The 22,538-nt window shown below is 43.9% G+C and overlaps 1 protein-coding gene across 1 annotated transcript in view; it reads right to left on the reverse strand.

Annotated features, from left to right (window-relative positions):
- The window catches only part of LOC102378055 (solute carrier family 23 member 1-like), a 36,846-nt gene that overhangs the window by 10,213 nt on the left and 4,095 nt on the right, over positions 1–22,538 (reverse strand). The window contains exons 2-8 of the mRNA XM_006024231.2: positions 21,614–21,775; positions 18,693–18,850; positions 10,148–10,307; positions 8,688–8,869; positions 4,490–4,610; positions 3,305–3,461; positions 2,752–3,005 (exon numbers count right to left, since the gene is read on the reverse strand). Coding sequence (XP_006024293.2) covers positions 2,752–3,005; positions 3,305–3,461; positions 4,490–4,610; positions 8,688–8,869; positions 10,148–10,307; positions 18,693–18,850; positions 21,614–21,775 — 1,194 coding nt within the window. The remainder of the gene's footprint in view (positions 1–2,751; positions 3,006–3,304; positions 3,462–4,489; positions 4,611–8,687; positions 8,870–10,147; positions 10,308–18,692; positions 18,851–21,613; positions 21,776–22,538) is intronic.

Genomic DNA, 22,538 nt, shown 5'->3' on the forward strand with positions numbered 1-22,538 from the left:
CTAGGGAGAAGGAACCTGCAACACACCTATAGGCTGGGGAACACCCCTGCTCAACAACACAGTGGTTGAGAGGGATCTTAGAGTCGTTGTTGACTCCTGGATGGACATGAGCTGCCAATGCAAGGAAGCGGTCAGTAAGTAAGGCTAACCGCACCTTGTCGTACATCTACAGATGCATCACAAACAGGTTCAGGGAAGGTGATCCTCCCCCTCTATGCGGCATTGGTCAGGCTGCAGTTGGAGTACTGTGTCCAGTTCTGGGTGCTGCACTTCAAGAGGGATGTGGCTAGCACTGAAAGGGTCCAGAGGAAGACTGCTCGCATGGTCAGGGGGCAGCAGACCAGGCCCTATGAAGGTAGACTAAAGGGCCTGAATCTATTCAGCCTACACAAGAGAAGACTGAGAGGGGATCTGGTGGCCATCTACAACTCACCGGCGGGGACCAGAGAAAAATAGGTGCTCTGTTCCCCCGAGCACCACTGGGGGTTACTAGGAATAAAGGCCACAAATTGTTAGTGAGAAGGTTCAGGCTGGACATCAGGAGACATTACTTTACAGTTAGGGCTACCAGGCTCTGGAATGGGATCCCAAGGGAGGTAGTACTCTCTCCTACCTTGGGGGGTCTTCAAGAAGAGGCTGGACAGATATTTGGCTGTGGTGTTATGACCCCGGCACTCGTTCCTGCCCGAGGCAGGGGGTCGGACCTGATGATCCGTTTAGGTCCCTTCTGACCCTAAGCACTATGAAACTAAGATTATTATCAAATCCCTTTCTCAGTCTCCTTTTCTCCAGACTAAATAATCCAAGGTCTTTCAGCCTTTCCTCATAAATCATGTTTCCCACACTTCTAATCATTTTTGTCATTCTCCACTTCAAGAAAAATGTGGGCAAACTAAAAAGAGTGAAGTGCAGGGCCCAAAACTGGACACAGTAATTCCAGGCGAGACCTTATCAGTGCCCAAAAGAGTGGAAGGATCACTTCTGTTGATTTGCAGTTGAAACTCTTGTTAATAAGTGCTGTGTTATTGCCCAATATGTTATTGGCTTTTTATCATCAAGAGATTACTGTTGGCTAGGGTTTGAATTACAGGGGAGCTCAGGGGAGCTGAGCCCCCACCCCCATAAGAGACAAGAGCCCTCCTGGAAGACTTGAAAATCATAAACTGGGGGGGGTGTCTCTGATTTTATTAGGGCATTGTGATAAGCAGCCCAATTTTTTTTTGCAGACCCCCCAAGAGTCAAAGTGTAATTCAAACTCTGCTGGTAGCTCATATTTGGCTTATAGTTCACTGTACTCCTTGGGTCCTTTTCTGCAGTACTGCATCCTACCCAATCATAACTCAATCTGTATTTGTGCATCCAATTGTTCTATCCTAGGTGCAGGACTTTGCATCTATCCTTGTTAAATTTAATTTGATTGATTTTGAATCATTTCTCTACTTTATCCTGGTCGTTCTAGATCCCAGCCCTACTCTCCAGAGCGTCTGCAACTACACCCATCTTGGTGTCATCTGCAAATCTGCTAAATGCACACTCAAATCCATGATCCAAATCACTAATGATGATATTAAACAATACCAGACCTAGGACAGAGCCCTGGGGAACCTCATTAATTCTAACTAACAGCTAGACACCAAGCTGTTGATGACTAGTCAACGAATTGAACAAATGAACACAATAATCCAATCAGTTAAGTATCCACCTTACAGTAATTTCATCTAGTCCAGGGATGTCCAACATCTAAGCAGCTGGTGGCTGCAAGCCCTATGGGCCACACCAGCATGGGCCACAGGTCCCCCTGGGCCACACACCACAGTTATCCCTGCTTCTGCACCACACTATCATCACCCCCCACTGCACTGCACCACTTGGATGCCCCGGCCCCCAATCCCAGTTTCATAGCTCTGGGATCCCTGCTGCACTGTGCCATGCAGGCACCCACAGCTGCAGGCTCCCCAGCCCTGTGGGCTATGCTGTGCTGGTTCCACCTTGCCCCCTAGGGCAGCAGCAGGAAATGGACACTGGAAGGGGGAAGGGGAGCCCAGCTACTGCTGCAGCTGGAGCAGTAGGAGAAGAGATGGACAGTCGGAAGCCTGGGGGTGGAATGGGGAAGGGAAAAGGGGTTGCAAATTAACTCCTTGCAAGCTGCATGCACCCTATGTCCTGCAAGTTAGATAGTCCTGATCTAGTCTGTATTTTCTCATCTTATTAATGAGAATGTCATGGAGATGGCATCAAAAGCCTTATTAAATCAAGGTGTATCACATCCATTGCTGTCCCTCAACCCACAGAGCCTGTCACCTTGTTGCAGCAGAAAGTTGTTAGACAGAACTTGCCCTTCTTGAATCTACACTGGATATTCCTGATCATTGATGACCAATGACTATGCAAGCTTCTCACATACACAACCAATATACCTCTCCCACACTTCATAACGAAGCAACTGCCTTCAGAGAAGAACCGGTAGTTTGGTTTGAATGACCCTGTCGATTCCTGGACCTGCTGAAACTTGTGCCAGGTCCCAACTCCTAGCAAATGTATTTTTTTTTGTGAAGTGGCCATGTATCCATGAGGAAGTGGGTAAAGGCCACTACATATAGACCAGCAGAAGATGTTTTTTTAAACGGGCATAGCATGTTTATAAGCGCAAGTCTAACAAAACCAAGACAGATACAAAGAGAGAATTTTTCAACACTGCTGACAACCCAGTGTCCTATAACTACCAGCTGAAGGTACAGATATAAACCTTACCCGAGTGATTCCCAGAGCTCCAACGTTTTCACTGTAAGAAGTGGTGCCATTCCCTGTACCCCAGGCCCCAGCCAGAAGACTACCAATTCCTTCCACTCCAATCCCACGATTGATAGCATGCTTTGGAGGGGGTGGGGCTCCAGAGAGTCGGGCACAGGCATAGTAATCCCCCACTGACTCCAGCATGGAGGAAATCACTCCAGCTATGAACCCAAATACTCCAGCCAAGCTGATTGTTGGAACACCCCATTGGCCTGCAAATAAAAAGCAAAATTTAGATAGCTAGGGCTAGGCTTCCTGTGAAATCCATTGAAGTAAATCACCAATCACATTTGCCATTATTTGCTTTTTACTTGGTCTTTTTCCTGAGTGCTTTTTACTTAGTCCAGTCTGAGCATGCCAATTTGGGTTGCTCAGTGGTCTTTCATGCCCCCGCACCATCATTCATGATCATTAATAGCAGAATCGCCACATGCACACACACAAACTGACATTGGGAAAAACAAGGAGAAGGAGCACTAAATAATCTGGATCATGAAACTTCTAACCATACCTGGATAAGGGAACCGGAACCAGGGGGCTTGGGACAAAACGTCCCCTTTGATGTCAGTCCGAGCCAAATAACCATAAGCTTCAGGGTTCGAGGGAAAGACATTGGTCACAGTGAACACAAAGCACATCAGCCACGTGAGGGAGAGACCAAGAAGTACCTATATCCAGTCACATAAGAAAAGGATGCTAATTAGCTATGGTCTTTTCCAGTAGATCAACACTCTGCCTTGTGCAGTACAGATGAATGAGCCTCCATTGCATTCTGAAAGTGCAGGTTTTTTTCAGTTTACTTTGTTATATAACATGAAGGTGATAGATCACTGCCTCAGCTCCATTAAATTAGAAACCTTATGGCAGAACATTTAAGGCATCTTGCTATGGCTTCAGAGGCACAATTTAAGAGCTACATTCTAGATTTGGTCTGAAAGCAACCTCCAGTCAGCATAGGTGCAAATGGGTCCCTGATCATTCAGGCTAGGAATCAAAGATAGCTGGACATGATGCTAGCCTCATTATTCTCTTGTGTTCTGTTTGCTACTGAAATCAGCCTTATCTTACCCATGCTGGCCTGACAGGCCATGTAGGTTCAAGTGGACACATGACCTTGTTAGAAGCCTCGTTGGACAAATTAGTGCTCCTGTTATCCAGACAGTTTTTCTGGACGTGTCTGTGTGTGAATTCACTGGAGAATACCGACAAGGGCTTATTAGCCCTTCTTACTATCAGCATCTTGGAAAAAAAACTCCCAGAATCTTTACTTGCACTGGAGTTCATTGTGATATTACACAGGCTTGGTATAAAATGTGTATGAGCATTCAGACTCCATTGCAGAATGGAAACCAGCTATCCAGAGTCCAGAAGCAGGAGGCACCTGTTTTCATTGTGCTGGATTTTAAAGATAGCCTACCTCCATGTACTAGCATGGGCAGGCTAGAAATACCTGCCCTTTGGGGCATTTCTAACACAGCAGTGAATTTCTAACAGCAAAACAGAGGGAAAAATACAGTACAAGCCATATTGTGAAGGTCTCTCACACTGGGGAGTAGTCACTCACACAAGTAAACCTACTGACTCCTATGTAAATTCATGGAAATAGGATTTTTTGCACGAGTAAACTGAAGCTGTTTTAGTTTGTTCCTACTAGAGTGGATTGTCTGGTCATACAAGCCCAGAAGCTATAACTCACTGGGAAGATCTGGAAGAGGTAGATCCTAGAGAAGTAGCATTTCTTGGCTCGCTGGTAGGCCGGCAGTGGCATAGGCACATTTTTCAGATACTGAGAGAACAGAACAATGAAGGCAATGGTCCTAGAATGAGACAAAAATAGGCAATGAGACAAAGGAACCTATTTTACCCTTCACTAGGGATCTACCTAAATCGTGGTTTTGCACGTTTTGTGGAAACCACAAAAAAAACAGCATTGTCCATGATAGCCATGAAAACTGGCATTGACAGCAATTTCCTGCTAAATCAAACAAAAAAAACAGTAGTGACATAAACTGAGTGAAGGTGCTCTCCACCAATCAGGGGTGACGGGGGTGACAAAAAAAGCAGTAGTGACAGACTGAGTTACGGCACCTTCCACCAATCAGTGGCAATGGGTGGGGCTCTCACGAAACGTCTGTGAAATTGGCTGTGCGCGCCAGAAGCAGGCCGTGAAAAACCTTTTGCCATGCTACAACTTAGGCAGGTCCCTAGTCATCACATATACACCAGGAAACTGACTTCCAGAGATTCTGAGTTCCTTCAGCTCCTATTGATTTCAAAGCACCTCTGGAAAGTAAGCTGTTGGCTTCCCAGAAAGTCACAGCTATCTGCCAAGGTTAAGATGTAAATAAGCTTTCCGGTTTATTTATTTATTTTACATATAGTTTGGGGAGGTTTTTCCCCCGATTGTTTGCTTCAAAGGGCAAGATAATGATATATAATGAACAACTGAATCTGATGCAGGTGTCAGAAGGTTGCAAGTGGCATTAAATAGGAAACAAAGGAAAATGAGAAAGTGGTTGTGCCCAGACAAGCTGTATAGAAAACTGTTCTCTTAAAACTGTTTTCTTAAAAGAAAACTCAGCATTTTGATTCCCATTGCAAGAAATAGACCCCAATCTTGACTCGACTTCCAGAGGGTCTAATAATACCTATGCAAGTTTTTATTTTAAAGGTACGGAGGGATGAGAGTCAGTGGCCTGTATGGTCTATCCTGTTCCTGTTTTCCATTGGAGAGAATGATTCAAGTTTGATTTCCCAACTTTAGGGTTAGATCTAGTCAGTATTAAATGTGTCCTATTATAGCTTTTTCTTGCCATGCCACCTACACTGCTAGGCCTATCAAGAGAGTTAACAGAGCATACAACTTTGGTAGCACTGCTTTCTCAGTTCAATAAGAATGACAGAATTAAGATATTAATCAAATGGGCGCTGAATAATTGGATCATTATAAAATGACTTCCTGCTACTGAGTGTTAGGTTAAACCTTTTGAGATCCATATAGGGCTTTTTTTGTCCCCAAACATAATTTTTAAAAAGATTAAGGGATTATTTCAAATAGGATCAAGTGATGAGTTGATTAAATTTAATTTAATTCTAAGCACTACAAAGTATATTGATGTAATGAAATACTAGACTTTTCTGAGAGTTAAAAGGTGACACAATTTGTAGATAAAACATTTAAAGTAAGCAAGGAAGCCCATAAGGCAACTCTCTCTTTTTAAGGGCAAGGTGGAACAGAGAGTCGAGGTCACAGATCAAAGCACTGAATAGCTGGTCGGACATTAAAAGCTCTAAGAGACACAAATTTCCTTTTCCCTATTTCTAAAACAACAGAGCCCAACACAGCCACCCTTTGATTTATTTCTTTTGTACAGCAGATTTATAAGTCATTTGAAGCCCAGTATTATAAGCTGGGTTGGTAGCAATTCCAGTTATTCGATTACCTGATACTTTCCAAAATAAAATTCTATTTTCAGTTGCTTATAAATTGGAAAAACTTCAACCTTTCAATCTGAAGTTTCCACAAGTAAAATGTCTGCCTCAGGCTGAACACATCAGGAAGAATTCAGCAAAAACAGTTCAGCTGTTTCTAAGAATGTTTAGGGAAAGTCCATTGTATTGCTTTGAACAAGGTTAGTTCACATAGACTTTGATAAGGGGTGAACTTTAAGTCAACAATTTCTCTTTTGTTACACCCATGAAAACCTGCCCAAATTTGGCTAAGCAATAAGACTTGAGAAAATCACAGCTCTCATGTTCCCTGGGAACTTCTTTGATGTTAGCTGCTACAGTCTCTGAAGATCATGAACATGGCTCAAGGCTCCAGAGCTTCTGATGAGGTTATACACGCACCATCTCTACAGAGTAACTGAGCACATCCCAGCTCAGTGATAAAGGGACGAGGCTGGACCTTCCTGCTAATGATTCCTCCCAGGTGTCCTATGCTGTGGGATAGCTAGATAGCAGAACCAGAAACTCTCTTGGTTCTGCTATCTATTTGTCCTGAACTCTCAATGACACCCTTTACTGGGAACGATGAAGCAAGAAACTTTCTAACAAAAAGGTAAAAGCCAAAGCAGGGTGGAGGAAAATGTGCAGACTGAGGAAAGGAATCTGATGATGAGACTGAAAGGGGAAAGGGGAGAAACTGAGTTTAGGATTTGCTAGGACAAGGGACTGGATCTGAGATCTTAAGGGGAGACTGAGATGGGGGATTAATGAAGGAAAGACTGGGAGCCAGCTGAGTGGTGGTGCGGCACTGAGATTGGAGGGAACTGGGGATTAGACTCGTTAGATGAAGAGCTGAAAGGAAAAACTGGGACTGACTGGGCAAGGATACTGGACTGGGAGTGGGGGAGGCAGGGGGTGCATATTGGGACTCAGACAACGAGCCAATTAGGGGAAACTAGGACTGGCTGGACATTGGGACTAGCATGAAAAGCTCAAACAATGGAGACTGAGAAAGGGTCAGCATGGAAAATGGGGCTGAGATAGAGCCAGAGGTGGGAAAGAAATAGATTTGGGATGGGCTGGATGGACAGAAAAATCTGTTCCTGCTAAAGCACATTCCCAATTCCAGAGCCTGAAATGGAATAAGGGATTCCTTAGAAGGCAGGATAGAGATGCACCTTATAGACTAACTCAGTTTGGCTGCAACCCTAAATCTGGGCTGCGACCCCCGCCACTGACTCACTCATGCCCAGTGGCACCAGCAGAGCCCGGGCCGGGATCGCAGGGGGCAGCAGCGGCGAGAGCCGCACAGACCGTGCGCCAGAACAGCCCCCCAGGCAGGAGGGGTGAGGCAAGGGGAGGACCCCCTGCAACCCTGATTTGGGTCATGACCCGAGGTTGGGAACCACTGGACTACCTGAAACAAAGATGCATAAGCTTAAAATGCATAAAATCCCTTAGTCTCAGCATGCCTCTGCTGCCAGCAAACATCTATGAAATCTGTTGGCCAGTGTTTTATTACTTTCTAACACTGGTGCACATAGAGGACAACCACCTGCAACTATTGCATGTTACTCCTTTAATTCATATTAGCTCAACTTGCAGAGGTCTGTGTGCTGGATTTAAGAATTCAACCCTGCTGATGAATCACATAGGCGTCAATATTATGCCAGGATAGAATTTCTATACTTTCAATTTGCTTTGTTAAATATCACAGATATCATGCACAGGCTCACACATGTTTAAAATATTCTTCAGGTGGCAAAGTTAAGCACTCAAAAGTTAGGAAATGCCAGAATAAAGGTTATCTGTGCAGAAAATATTATGGTCACCTATGAAAGGCTGCATAACAATACATAGGCAATATTCATTTGGCCATGACTTAGGAGCATTAACATCGGCTTTTTGTGTGTGATACACACACACACACGTACACCCCGCAGAGACCACTGCCAGAGAAGCTTGTATATTGAAGATGCCCCTCTGGCTTCTTTACTTTTCATTCCATCCAGGAAGAGTACACACCAACTGCTGAAACTTCCTTAACCCGACGAAGGGTTTTTGAACCCGAAAGCTTGCTTAAAAAAAAAAGTTTCCCCCCCAACTACTTAAGTCGGTCTAATAAAAGATATCAGATTCACCCAAAGAACCCTCCAAAATGGAGACTTTTTAAAAACACTTCTTAGTAACAGTATAGTTTTAACACTCAAATCTTTCTTCTGTCTCTATTTGTTTAAGGCTGTGAAATCTTTGGGGGCAGGGTCTGCATTGCTATCAGTGTCTTCCACAGCACTTGCAACCCTTTCAGCATTTAACAAACACGAGATCATTTGGAATGCACAGGCCTTTCCTCACCGCACTGTAACCTTTGAGCCAGTTTCAGATTTAGGCTACTTTATCCCATACACCAACATCCTGCTTTGCCCAGGTGAGGTGACACTTACATGACTGCGATGCCCCAGTGTTCTCCTGCCTCCTGTCCTGCAGATTCAAAGAGAGGCAGCGCAACCAAAGTGATGGTTGGGGCGATTGTCAAAGGGCCAATGAACCGCATCAGAAATCCGATCAGGCCAGAAAATCCAACAAGGATTTGGAAACAAGAAGCTACCATGATGGCTCCCTGAACCTGAAAAGATGGATAGAAAAAATGAGGGGGGAGATTTAAAGGGTTTCCATTTGAGGTAGTGCATTCTAAAGAAATTAGTTTAATAACAGTTCAGGAGCCAGAGCCAATTCCCAGTGAAGCAAAAAATGTGCAGGTCCTTCCACTACCTTCTGAGAGTCACACTTGTGGAAAGGCAAGGCCACTCACTCCCCGTTTCACTTACTGGTATGCGTTTACCTGCTTTTCCAATTTGCCAGCTACTTCAAGGGTGTTTGATTGCAAGACAAAGGGCAGAAAACAAGCCAATCCATCAGTCCTTTGTAAAATATTCCGAGTACATTTAGTGTATTTTAGCATTCACAACAAGGGAAATAGTTATTAATTGCTAATTATTCTTACTGGCACTGACCAAGAGTCAGATGCTACATTGAGCTGCCCTGAGACAGCTAGTCCAGTGCCCCCCCAGTCCTGAACTTTAGAAACTCCACTGTTCTAGCCCCAGGCTTTCACACAACTTTTGCCAAAACACTTCATAAGGAACTAGAATGGATAACCACCCACCCTAATCATGCAAACTCTTATGAAAGTTGTGTTTATTACCCTAAGTGATGGTTTGTCAAGTGAGGCACTATAATTGTGTGAAAAGACAGTGCTGTTAGGACTCCCTGTGGACAGTGAATAAAGTCTTCAACTGAACATAGAAAGTTATTATTGTCTTCTAGTTGAATTGGAAAAGGGATGAAAGACCCTGAAAACCATTCCATCTCTCTGCATAAGGAGCAAATATATTCTCAGGCAGATTCTGAAAAGCTGAACAGAGAACAATAAAATATTTGACTACCAGAACCAGTAAAGAAACACCAAACAGGTTCAAATAGCCTTGAAGTCAACAGACAAGGAATCAGTAGACTAGGCAGCTTCAGCTCATGGGTAGTTATTTATGTTGAGGAGATTAAGCTAATGAGGGTGTGGATAGCCAGGATTTTGTTTTATCTGAGTATCACTTCCCCACAAGAGGTACACTATTTCCATGTAGTCTGCATTCTTGGTAAATGCTATTTAAGTACATAATAATTTCACCCTCCTACCTATGATTGCTTGCACCAGATAATCTCAACTAAATAGACAATGTAAAGATTAATTGCCTATGTACCGCTAGGTACTTCTGTGGATCTAGCTAGAACATAGTCCTTTACTTGCTACTCAGCAGAGGTCTCCTCCCCACCACTTCAAGGGCCTTCGAACAGTCATTTCTCATGCTTTTGGAGCCACCCTTCTGGTGACATCAGGTGGGATTACCTCTCGCATCCGTGTCTGCCAGACCTCAGTGAACTCTGGTGAAGAAACATTTACCAAGCTAGCATTCTGTGTCCAGGCAGGGCATTTCCAATGAGGAAGGGAGAGCATGGCAAGGGTTGGTGTCAAGAATGAAAATGTCCCTCCTTGAATAATAGGCAACCTGGAAAGAAACCAGAGAACAAGTGAAGTATTATGAACTTTGGCAACTCCACCTCTGGCTTAGGAGAGAGAATAAAGTCTTTACTCTGTGGCAGCATGTGACACTGAGGGCATAGGGAAAAATAATTGTTTGGGTACTTGGATGAACTGGGTGGACTGGTAACCATCCTGCAATACCAGTAGAAATCCAGAATTCTCAGGAGAGAGGAGAAAGAAAGAGCTCTCTTTAAACTACACACTTACAATGAAGTCTTATTTCAGAGGAATCTTCTGAACCCAGTAATTCATTCTAAGACATGCATGCAGGCATGTCATAGGATGGGGCCATGAGCACCATGATCCACCTGAACCCTGGCCACTCAACAAAGGAGGCAGGCTGGTCTTCCAGAGCAAGCATCTCCCCAATGCTCTGGGTGACCTCGCTTGCCTTGGGAACGGGCCCCCCACCGCTTTGTCTCTACCTTTCCTTTACTGGTCCAGGGTGGCCTGCCTCTGCTTCTTGAGGATGGGGGCTTTGGAAAAAGAAAGGGACTTCTTTTTGGGCATGCTCCCACTGGTGCCAGGCTGAGGAGGAACAAGGGCAATGGGGGACTACCTGCTGAGAAGCAGCAGCATTTCTGTGGTGGTGAAGTGTTTCACCTCCTTGCCCGGGCTGATCTGCCTTCAGCAGTGCTGGCAGGTAGCATACTTGGAATCATCTGCCACCTCAAAATGATCTCACACTACACTACCCCCTGCTTCTGGGTTGAGGGTGGGGATCCTGCCCTATCCCCCTCCTCAGCAGGCAGAGGCACAACAATAGGAGGAGCTAGCCACCTGCTCCCACAACCTCCTCCAAAGTGCCTTCCAGAGAAGACCTGCCTCTAGAGCAGCTGGACACAGAGGCCCCTTAGCTGTGGGGCCCCCTGCACCCACAGGTTTTGCAGTATAGGATGGGCCAGCCCTGTTCATTGGTCCTTGCTAGGAGGTGCTCCTGCTATGCAAGTTGCAACAGATTTTGGGAACATCTCAACATAGACAAGTCCTTTACTCCAGGCTGATTATAGCTGGGGCATTCACTACCCAACAGCTCAAGACCAACAGTCTGGACTCTCCCAAAAATATGTCCCTTACGTTACACATACAGTTAACTTCCTCAACCCTTGCCACTGGTTCAGCTTGATAATACTGATCAACAACATCCACACTTTCTCACTGGCTGCTACCCAAACAAAATTATTCCTCTGTAGCACACGTTAGCCAGCTACTTCCCTTTCACTGCAGTGACAGGGCTGTGACAGTGCCCTCACCTCCCCTGCTTTTATCTGAGGTAAGCTAGAAGGTGTTCATGGTGTTTCAGGTATCGAGTCTTGTGACTCTGCGTGAGGATAGGAAGGGCTGATTTGGGGGATTTTTTTGCCTGCAAACACAGGAGACCCACCTTGATGGCCCAGAAGGCCCCCTCCAGACCTACTTTCATAGGCTCCACATTTCAGAGGAGGTTGGGTGGCTTAGTTCCACCTGTCTACTTTTAAAATCTTAACCTCTACAATTTTTCCAAGGCCTCACGGCAAGTTGTGCTAGACCTGGGGTTGTCTCAAGAGAGCTCACACCAGACCCTTTTAAGATTCCAGTCTTAAGGGCACATTTGTGAAGGGAATCAACAATACCCTGTTTTTAGCCAGCAGCTTTCATACCATATTCTGACAGAAAGCAGTGGGGGTTAATAATTAAGGAATTCATTTTGTGATATCTAGAGCTTCCTGGAACCAATGGTATGAGCCATATCCAGTAGCACAGGAAAGACAGATGCTGCGTAAATGTACAGTACTTTCTCTCCCTCTTATAAACTAGGTATTTCTACTATCATGCTTATTAAAACCATGTCAAATTTGTTCACTTTTTTCCTTTTTAAAAGTATTACAAAAAATTTGCCAGCAAGTTCTAACTTGAAGTAAACCATCCATGCAATCACCTACTCATTGTTACTGTACTGAACGCACTTCAGAGAACTTTTCTGAAGGGGGTTCTACTTTATTTCTGAATTAATGATACATTCATAGCTCTCTGTTGCATTTGTTCACGTCATGATGCCCTACAGCTAATTCATAGCTAGTTTTGATGTAGAAGGCCTAAGAACAAACTGTAATGCAGAGGCTGCTCTTGATAGACTCAGTATTGTTTGAAAGACAGAAGTTCAAAGGTTAAGAAAAATACTGTCATATTATGCTTATCATCAATTGTATAGCATCCAAGCATAGACTAGGTGTTTCACAACTGGGGCAGAGTCTTTGTCTCAAAAAGCTACTTTGTTTTTTCCTTTGTTATTGTGATTAATTTTATTTGGGACCAACAAACTGGAAGAAACTTCCTGAATCATCAACTCCATTCCCCTGGAATCACAGGTAAATCACTTACCATGTCCTTTAGCTGTCCTGGTCATGTTTTTCCTTCTTTTTTTAAGAATACAGGTACTGTGTTTACTATTTGCCAGTCATATATTACCAATCCCAACTAGATCGATCTACACCACAGAATTCAAATACTTGCTTCTGGACATGCGATTCCACATGCTAGTTATTTCAGAGTTTTGAATCTGCTAGATTTGAGTATGTTAAACTCTGAGGTTTGTTCCCTCTCAGGTGTAGTAATTTCCAGTTCTGTGCTCTCTCTCATTAGACATCCTGCCTGCCTCCATGTTCAATATCATCATTACTGTAAACTGAGGCACAGCATTCATTTAGTATGTGGGTCGTGCCTAGATTATCTACAATCTATAGCCTATTATCACTACACAGGAAACCCACTTCTGTTCTTATCTTTTTTAAATTGATATAGCTTAAAAAAAATCCTTTAGCTATTGGTTTTAACATACTTCGCAAAAAGTTCTGCTTGGCTTTTGGCAATCCTCTTCAACCAAAAAAATACCAACTAGGACTCTTCACAGCAACTAAGCAACTACTAGCTCAAGGGTGACAAAGACAGGCCTCTCAGAAGCCAGACAGACCTATTTTGGGTGCATAAGGGCTAGTTTTCACTGGTATTTTTTTCTTGGAGGAGCCCTCAAGTTGGTAACTCTCTGGAACATCTGCTCCTAGATGTGCTGCTGCTGCTAAAGCAGCCTCAACTTGCAGCTGCTTCATACACATCACTTATCCCCAGTGCTCTTCCATCATATATTTTAATCTCTCTTCCATTTTCCTTTGCAAAAAGATAAAGGAGAGATAGCAAAGCAATTCTGTTTCTAAAACCTCCTATGAGTAGATGCCTTTCCTCAGCTGTTCTCCATGGTAATCCACACACTGTGAAGTCTCTATACTTACTCTTTTCCTGGGTTTCATAAACTGTAGGAGAATAATTTCACCTCAATCCAGATCTTCAAAATTGGTTACTTCTGGGGCTCCCTCTCTACACTGCTCAGGTTGCAGCTTAAACTCTCTTTCTAGTGAGAGGATCCCACCTCCCTTAGATGAACCTGACTCACTGACTCAGCAAAACCCACGTAATTGTTCACCAGGCTCACCTCCTCAACACTTGCTAAGGGCAGAGGGGAGCTTCAGGCCAACACTGATAGTATGATATATCCATCTAGACCAATGCCCTGTTTCTGACAGTAGCCAGTGTTTGATGCTTCAGATGGGGCTAAAGAAACCTGTAGTAGACAGTAATGGGGTAACCTGCCCACAAGGGAGGCATATCCCTAACCCCACTCATTTAGATGCCAGTTTGTGTTGATCCTTGAAATGATTTCATAGGTTTCATAGATATTAGGGCTGGAAGGGACCTCATAAGATTATCAGGTCCAGCCCCCTGCCCAGGGGGCAGGAAGTCAGCTAGGGTCAAAGGATCCTGGCAAGATAAGCATCCAAATGTTTCTTGAAAGTGTCCAGGATAGGTGCTTGCAGCACCTCTAGGGGGAGTCTATTCCAGGCCTTGGGGGCTCGGACAGTAAAGAAGTTTTTCCTTATGCCAAGCCTAAAATGGTCTTGCAGGAGTTTGGTTCCGCTGTACCTTATCATCCCCTGGGGTGCTCTGGTGAACAGGTATTCCCCCAGATCCTGATGCACACTCCTTATGTATTCATAGGCTTCATTTTTCTACATCTGTACCTGCAATATAATGTGTTTTCTCTAAGGCACCAGTAATTAAATGCTTTTAAAAATGACTGGTTAAGAAGGCCTATTGCTGATAACCCTTGTCAATCAAAGAATATGCATGACTCATACCAATGAACTCTCCCTGTTGTTTCTGGCATATTTACTCTTCAGACAAAACTCTTGCCAGGGTGCCCATTCATCCTTACAAGTAAGCTTTCAAATACATGCTTCCAGATGAAGTTCAATGTGAGACAGGTCTGTGGTCTAAGAAGCTTGTGATTAGCTAGTTATTCACTTAATCAAAGGACCCACTGGGCTGATGAAAATCAGCTAAAGGATAACGTCTTAAATATTCTTGCTTAATGCCAAACAAAGGGGACCTGTTTCCCTTCTGTAGAATTCATTGTTCATATAAAACATAGTACTTGGATAATGTTGCTTCTTTTCCTTCTCACGTAATCCCAGATAAACTGGAAGTACAAAATTTAAGTACAAGAATATGCCCTCACAGCTGAGGTACATTGTGGGGGTTTTTTTCACTTGGATGGTGTCCCAAACTGCATTCAGTGCCACCTTGGTAACAAGTTGAGACAGTGCTGGCAACATGTTTAGCAAGCCTTCACTAGCACTTAAACAAGTGCAGCTGAATCCATTGTTGATAAAGCTGGCAGAGGGCCTATTGCTCAGCTGATAAGAACTGGCATAGTTCCACTGAAGTCAGCAGAAGTAGGATGAATCAGGCCAGCTGTTAAAATATCCCATGAAGTGCTAGGTGCAAACAACACTGAGGAACATGACGGTGCTTTCCCCTATCTTTTCCTCATACCTTGTTCATTCCAAGGGACAAAAATAAACTGAAAAGTTCATGCAGAATTATGGTATCCAATCCTACCATCCAAAACCTTGTCAATCATGATCTTAAAGTTAAACTGTTAAGGTTTTTAGACCTCTGAAGAGGGTATTTTGCCCATATTATGAAGTCTCTCTGCTCTATCCCCCTGCCCCCCCCCTCCCCTTTCCTTTCTTTGTTTTTTCGAAAGTCTAATCTTGTAGTAAGTTCATCCCATAGCAAAGGATTAATTCTTCTACGGTGGCTACTATAAGGAACACAGAGGCCTTGGCACAAGTGCCTCCATCTTGTATACTTCCTCAGTTGTATCAAGATAAGGATTTACCTTATTGCTGTAAATGTGTAACTTGGGCCTTCTCTACACGTTACAGATATTACTCAATGACCTAGAGACCAACTACATATACAAAGTAGGCCTGTGCGAGTAGGCAGCTATTCGATCCGACTTCAGATCCAGCCGCTTCAGATGCCAGTGATCTGATCCAGAGCTCTAGACTGGGAAAGCCTAATGAAGCCAGAGCTTCGATCCAGACATGCTGCTTCAGACACCAAAGCGTCCGAAGATTCTCCGGATCCGAAGCATGGTCTGAAGCCTCGTACAGCCCTAATACAAAGTACTTACTACACAACAAAAAGCTCCACCCAGCTATTAAGTTAGACCTCGAAAATGTATATTACCTTTATAGCTGGTTGCTATTGAGGTTTAGTTTGCACATATAGCAGGGTCTCCCCTGTGGCTAGGAGCTCTGTCAGCTGTGGGTGCCCCTTGCCCAGCCAGGTCTGAGAGTTTTGCAACTGCTGGCAACCCTCAGCTCCAGCAATTGTAGACTCTGAATCTAGCACCCCACAGCTGCCAAGTCCCAACGTCCCACAGCTGTGGACATTGGGTCCCTGCGGTGTGCCTCTAGGTGCCGGGAGCCAGCTGGGTCCTGGCAGCCATAGGTTGTAACTACAATCTCCCAGACCCAGGGCTACATGAAACCCCTGTGGCAGGAAGATCACCACTGCACTGATCTCCCTGCTCTGGGAGTGTGTGGGGTGCCCCCCACAACTGGGAGCTGAGGTGGCTTCCAGCCATGAGAGCTTGCTTCTTGCCAATTCAGGGGGATCCTGGGATTGGGCTCCCCCTGCACCAGCTATAAGGCATGATGGGATCTAATGTGTGATTGCAATGCACATGTGGCATGGCAGGAGATGCAACTGTATGAATTGTGCATTAGATCTCATCACGCCTTTACCTGCACATGTAGAGGGGCCTTAAATAACAAAAACTCTAGGTAAGCTTGTATAAAGACAGGCTTGCAAAACTAGTTTGAGTATAGTAACACAAACAAAGTAACTGAGACACATTATGGAAAGAAATGACACTAATTGTCAAGAGTCAAAACATAACTGATAACCTCTAAAAGACCATCCATGTTAAACAGTTGTTAAACAATTAATGCATCTGATCATAAATTCTTCACTCAGCTAGAGCAGGGTGGGTCTTCATGATCAATCCCTTTCATTAACATATACTTAAGCTGACCCAGAAATCCAGGACATCATCCTGGAAACCTGGGACACTGCCCTATCCCCCACACTCTCACAAGTCAACGGGGGCAGCAGGGCTGCATGCCGAGCAGCGTATCCACTTGCAAGGCACTCTGCACCAGTCCAGCTCCCAGCCAGACTGTGGCCCACATCCCTGCATTTCTGGGACACCCATTATAATTCCCAACAAGCGGCCAGGACCAGCCTCTGAAATCCAGGACTGTCCCAGCTCACCTGGGATATAGTGTCACCTTACATATACCTAATCAAACTGTAGATAGATGCATGTCACTAATGACCTTATAGCTGTAATTCTAAACCTGGGGAAGACTGGAGAGGAATAATAGACCTAAGTTGTTGAGGGAAATTGAACAACTAACAAGAGCTCAGAGACCCTGGGATCTACCCCCATCCTCTCAGGTGTGAGTATGTTTTTGCATTGCCATCACCTGATCTGAATGTTACTTAAAATTATGTTTAGCTTCCCAATAAAGTGATTCCCTTTATTCCTAGGTTAGAACTGAACTGAGGTAAATTCTATGTAGTATTGTAGCATCTCACACCACATTGCTAAGAAAGGAGGGTGCCAAAGTTTATCTTTCCATTGTCCATGCAGAGAACCATTTTAGGCACCATTGTTCCATTGGCCTGTGGTAAAAGGAAGTCCAGGTCTGGGTCCTCCCAGAGGTCTAGTTATCAGGGGTCAAATGAGCTTCCTTAGATTAAATTATCATCTAATATACCAAGAAAGTTGGGATTCTCTCTCTCTCATGCCAAAGTAATCCATGTACAACACATCGGCAAGCCAGTCCTTCCTGTAAATGTTAGACAAAAACTGTTCTGCAGCATACCTGCAGTAGTCAGAGGACTGTGGGAAGATTTCTGGTGTATAAGCAACAGCAGATAAGAAAGCCATAAAGCATTTCATGACATTAACAGTCAATCAATGATTTGATAATGCAATTAGATATAGCAGAAAATGAATACCTGAGCTGCTAGGGACTTGAAAGCAAATGAATATATGATTTTGCCCTTGAAGACCTTATGATCATTGTTTTGTGGAAAAACTAGATTATGGAGACAAGGGAAAACCCATCTCAAGAGGAAAGCTTCTGGAAAAGGAAAAAGCTCAAAAAGTCAAGAAAAAGTAGAGAGTTCTTGTATAGATCACCCCCCCCCCCCTTCCTTAAACCTGAAAAAAGAAAAACAGGCAGGTTTCTCATGAGTGCTTTATTTTCTGTCTGGAGAAAGGTAATTGTCCACTATGCACATGCAAATCTTTCCTGTTTCTCTCACTATCAGCCCTTAAAATGCAATGGATCTCAGCAACACAGATCACCTATTCAAATTGTGCCAGGAAGCCCTGCAGAGTAAGTGAGAAGGAACCTCTGACAGTTCATACCAGAGCTCTCAGATAGTGCATTAATTGGTCTTATCATCTTCCCTACTTTTAAGGTTTTCCCAGGCTCAGTACTACTGCTTGGGCCTTGCTCAAATTGCCAGACCCAGATCAAAATGATCCTGTCTTGATATACATCAGAATTCAAGGGTAAGGATGAAACGGATATTGTTTACTGCAAGCTTAACACTTAATCAGCTTCTAGCCATATTGCATAATAGACTTCATATGAGCCAAACATCCTAAAGGAAAGAAGCCTCAGTTAGCTGTAGAGATAAAGGTCAGGTCAATTAATGCAAAGATATCTTCTACTCCCTAACAGCCTCATCCCAAGCCCACTGGCATCCACTGGAGATTTTCCATTGACTTTCATGTGCTCTGGAATATGCCTTACCAGCCAGGACTAACAAACAAATCTTATCCACCAAAATATACCACAGCTGATGTTAGAGAGTAGCTAGCAATTACCTCCCCCAAGCCACTCTTTAACCACCTTTGCATGTGTCCTGCTTCTTGGATTTTGCTTACCTGACTCCAAAGAAGACTTGAAGGAGTGTGCAAATCCCTGAGACAAAGAAGATGGTGCTGATTAGGTGGCTCTGGGTCAGAAGGTCATGCTGCAGGCAAAGCTCCTTGGACAGGATCAGAGGAATGGCTACAAGGCCACCAAGAGCTGTCAGGAAGTGCTAAAAACCACAGAGAAAAGAGTGGCATGAAACAGGGCTTGGGACCAGGCCAGCATCATTACTGTGCTGTTGAGGCAAGTCTAAAAGCAACTCATAGATCACAACTCAAGTGATGCTGGGAACATTAATTTCTTTTTACTTCAGTTTTCCTCTGAGAGTTCATTTTCTTGTGGGCATTATTTCAAAGCACCAGTCAAAGTTGTAATAATCCAGCCCAACCTCAAGCTTTTACATGCCCCACAAACCATAACTTTGTAGAAATGACAGTGCCCAGCTCCAAATGGCCAACAGCTGGGAACTAACTTCAGGGGCAAGGGAAAGCTCTATCAGGGAGGAAGGAACAACAGCTGAGTATGGGTAAAATTGTCAGTGTCAATCCATTCCACTTTGTACTATGAAATCCTTCCCCCTGCACTTCCCCACTGCTGTGTACAGCCAGAAACCAGTTCAGGGGGGCAGGGGGAAATTAGCAAACCAGCTGTAAAAGGCTATTAAATAACGTCTGTCTTCTCATTCACAGTAATGGTGGTTTGACACCCAGTTTGCATAGATGCCCATAACTAAATGAGAGACAAAGTTGTTTTTTAAAAAAAAAAAGTGTGTTTTTAAGAAAACCTAAATCACATATTCGGGCAACAACTTTCAATTAGCTATTAACACAAAAAGAATCCTTACTATTCCACTTTTGTTTTAACTCTTAAGTTTTGTTGTGTCATTTATTCACCTTGGATAATGAAAACAGATTAGTCAAAATCATTTGTGTTCCTAGTCAATGTCACTCCCTAATTTTCACATGCTAGTACAATGTTTTAACTTTGGGGCTACTAACAGAGAAGAAAATGCTTAAATCCTAAACAATTGCTTTCACTAGGTAGGGATTTTTTTAATTAATAAAGGATGGAAACTGTTAGGGTGACTATATTTGGATTTTTGGGGAGCACTGGATTTGCAGCTGAATAAAGGCATGACCTGTGGCCTAGCAGAGCTGCTGACCACAAGGCAGAATGATATATTAAAAGTAATATTGCAAGACACTTAGACAAACAGATTTTGCTTATGAATGCTTATGCTAAGCCAGCCATTTGCTTATGTCAAGTAACCATCTTAACTATGTCAACCATTTTCAAGTGAGTCTGTGTGAGTCAGCATGCTTGTGAATGAGGTGAAGCTTTAGGGATGTGGAAGATGGTACAACCTAGAACTGAAAAACAGACTGGAATGTGAAAAACAACATATAATTGGTACAGAATCCAAAATGAACATATGCAAAAAGGTGAATGGCGATTGGTGAAGAAGCCTCCAGAAGCTTCCAGGTTTTGGTCAAAGTCCGCCCATTGACTGAAGAAATAAGTTTGTGGCCTTGCTCATGGCAAAAAAAGCATGTAAATGAATGAAATGCGTAGGCAATTCCATGTTAATGAAGTAAACAGAGGTGGAGCTTAAGATAGGAGGAGAATGTGTGGAACAGAAGGAGGAATAGAGGTGGAATAAATGTTAATAAACATGAACCAAAGTGTATAAATGTGGAAAGAACTATTGTTCGTTGCAGCTTCCCAGTTTGTTGTTTTTTTGGGAGCTAGTCCGAAGCTGTCTCCATTCTGAGTAAAGTTGTTGTGAGCAATGTGTGCTGGTGTTTGCTCCCTGCTTGCTCTGGCTAATGAATAACAGGATCCATGTGCAATTGAATTAGCGTCTCCCTAGTCGTTGGGCACCACGTGGAGTCAGGATCTAACAGAAACATTGCCAAGAATCATGGGTTTCATATGAACTTGGCTTTGCAGAGCTCAAATTTGAGCCTACTCTACCTGACAAGATAGCGTTAATGAAATAAACAAAGTACAAAATGTCCATCACATGATCAAATCCATCCATAACTATCTTTCCATACAGACATCATACCTTATAGTTTGCATGTATCAGCACAACTGGATTTATTTAACATATACTGGGCGCATCCAGAGAAGCGCGGGTGTGTGGTGTGCAGTGCTGCAGACTCATGTGTGGCACTGCACATCACATGCACTGCACATGCAAGCATTCCCTATGCTCCTAATTTGCGTCTTGACACCTGTGTCTTAAAAAAGTGTGGCAGTGCGCTGCCGGAAACCGGAGTCTGGCCAGGTGGAGCCATGCTCTGGCTGCCAGCCAGACTCTGTGCTGCCGGATTGCTGCGGCTGCAGCCCCAGAGGCCCTCAGGACCCCAGATAAGGCTGCTAGAGCCAGCTCAGGTGCTGGCCCCAGCTACCCTTACCCCACCCAGGGCAATGACCCATGCACCAGATTGCATGTGCACAGGCGTTTCCCAGGGACAAGCAGCAGCAGCACATATTGTCCCTGGGAAAATGCACTTTCCCAACTGTGGGAACATGCCCACAGTCATGTCAACTGAAAAAGCTGCATAGTTTTCTCCTTGTGCCATCTCTGCTTAGCCTTCTTTGTATTTGGGCTGCAGAAATCAAGCAGCCTTTAGACACTTCCCATAACTATTATGCAGGTACCATCTCACTGGTTGTCTCTTACTATTGTATGGCTCTGGGACAGTATCTTCCTGCTTGTACTGCATAATCACAATGTAATTTATATATATCGAAAGGAAACAATCAGAAACCAGGAAACTTATTGGAGATGAGACATGGGACTTGATATCACTAGTTTCCAACTAGAGGTTAGAAGATGTCTAGTAAACATAAGCAATTTCCAATTCACATTTCACCCAATTCACATTTCACGCACTTCACTCTGCCACAATCTTCCACGTCTCACCTGAATGCCTAGAAGGATGCAGAGGTACCATGGTGGAACATCTGTGACACAATATGCTAGTTTGCTTCGGTCCTTTGCCTTGCCTTTCTTCTGTTCCTCTTTAATACTTTTCTCATTGGTGCCAAGTTCAGGCAAGGTACAGTACTGGCTTCCCTCTTCAACCTGTAGGAAGCAGAAGAGAGTATTCCTTAGTTAGGGCCTTGTTCAGAGAGTTGTTCCACAGCATGCTGACTGCAATGAGTGTTGTAGGTGTTCTGCATCTTGTAGGACCAGCAGGTCTTTAGATGCCAACATGGCTGGAGAAGAAAAAGCAAGGGATACAAGGAGAGACTACAGAGGATTAGACAAATTCTTAGGGGCAAGGGGCATCAAGCTATTGAGCACAGGAGTTAGGAAGACAGCCTCTGAACCAGAACTTTGTATACCTTAAATGATGGAAGCTACAAGTGAGAGAGGAACAGTGGGGGAAAAACAAAACATGGTTATACCCAGTTCACTCTGCCTTTCAGCATTCACTCTCTGCTAATATGTAATATAGGACACTTAGCAAGATAAACCTATGGTCTAACCCAGTAAATGGCAATTCTTAGGTTCTTATGAGATTAAATAAATTTCTTTAAAAATCTGTGACAATGGTCCATGTGCATGTGTGGAAGGACCCATAGAAACAGTCAGTGCTTTAGGGGCTAAGGTCATCCAGGCTGGCTCCCCGTTCTTCCTTTAACACGTCCCTTTTTAACTACACTTTGCATTTGACCCATCTTTATAGCTGAGAAAAGCTGCTCGTGGTTCTGACCAAGGCAACCTACCACACACAGCGGGAGTAGGCTCTAGTGGTGATTCAAGAACCTTTAAGGCACTTTTCTCCCTATTTCCCAAACCTGCTCCATGACCAAGGTGGCTACAGGCAAGGCACTCTCTCTTT

The sequence above is a fragment of the Alligator sinensis genome, unplaced genomic scaffold (genome assembly GCF_000455745.1).
Source record: "Alligator sinensis unplaced genomic scaffold, ASM45574v1 scaffold166_1, whole genome shotgun sequence".
NCBI lineage: Eukaryota > Metazoa > Chordata > Crocodylia > Alligatoridae > Alligator > Alligator sinensis.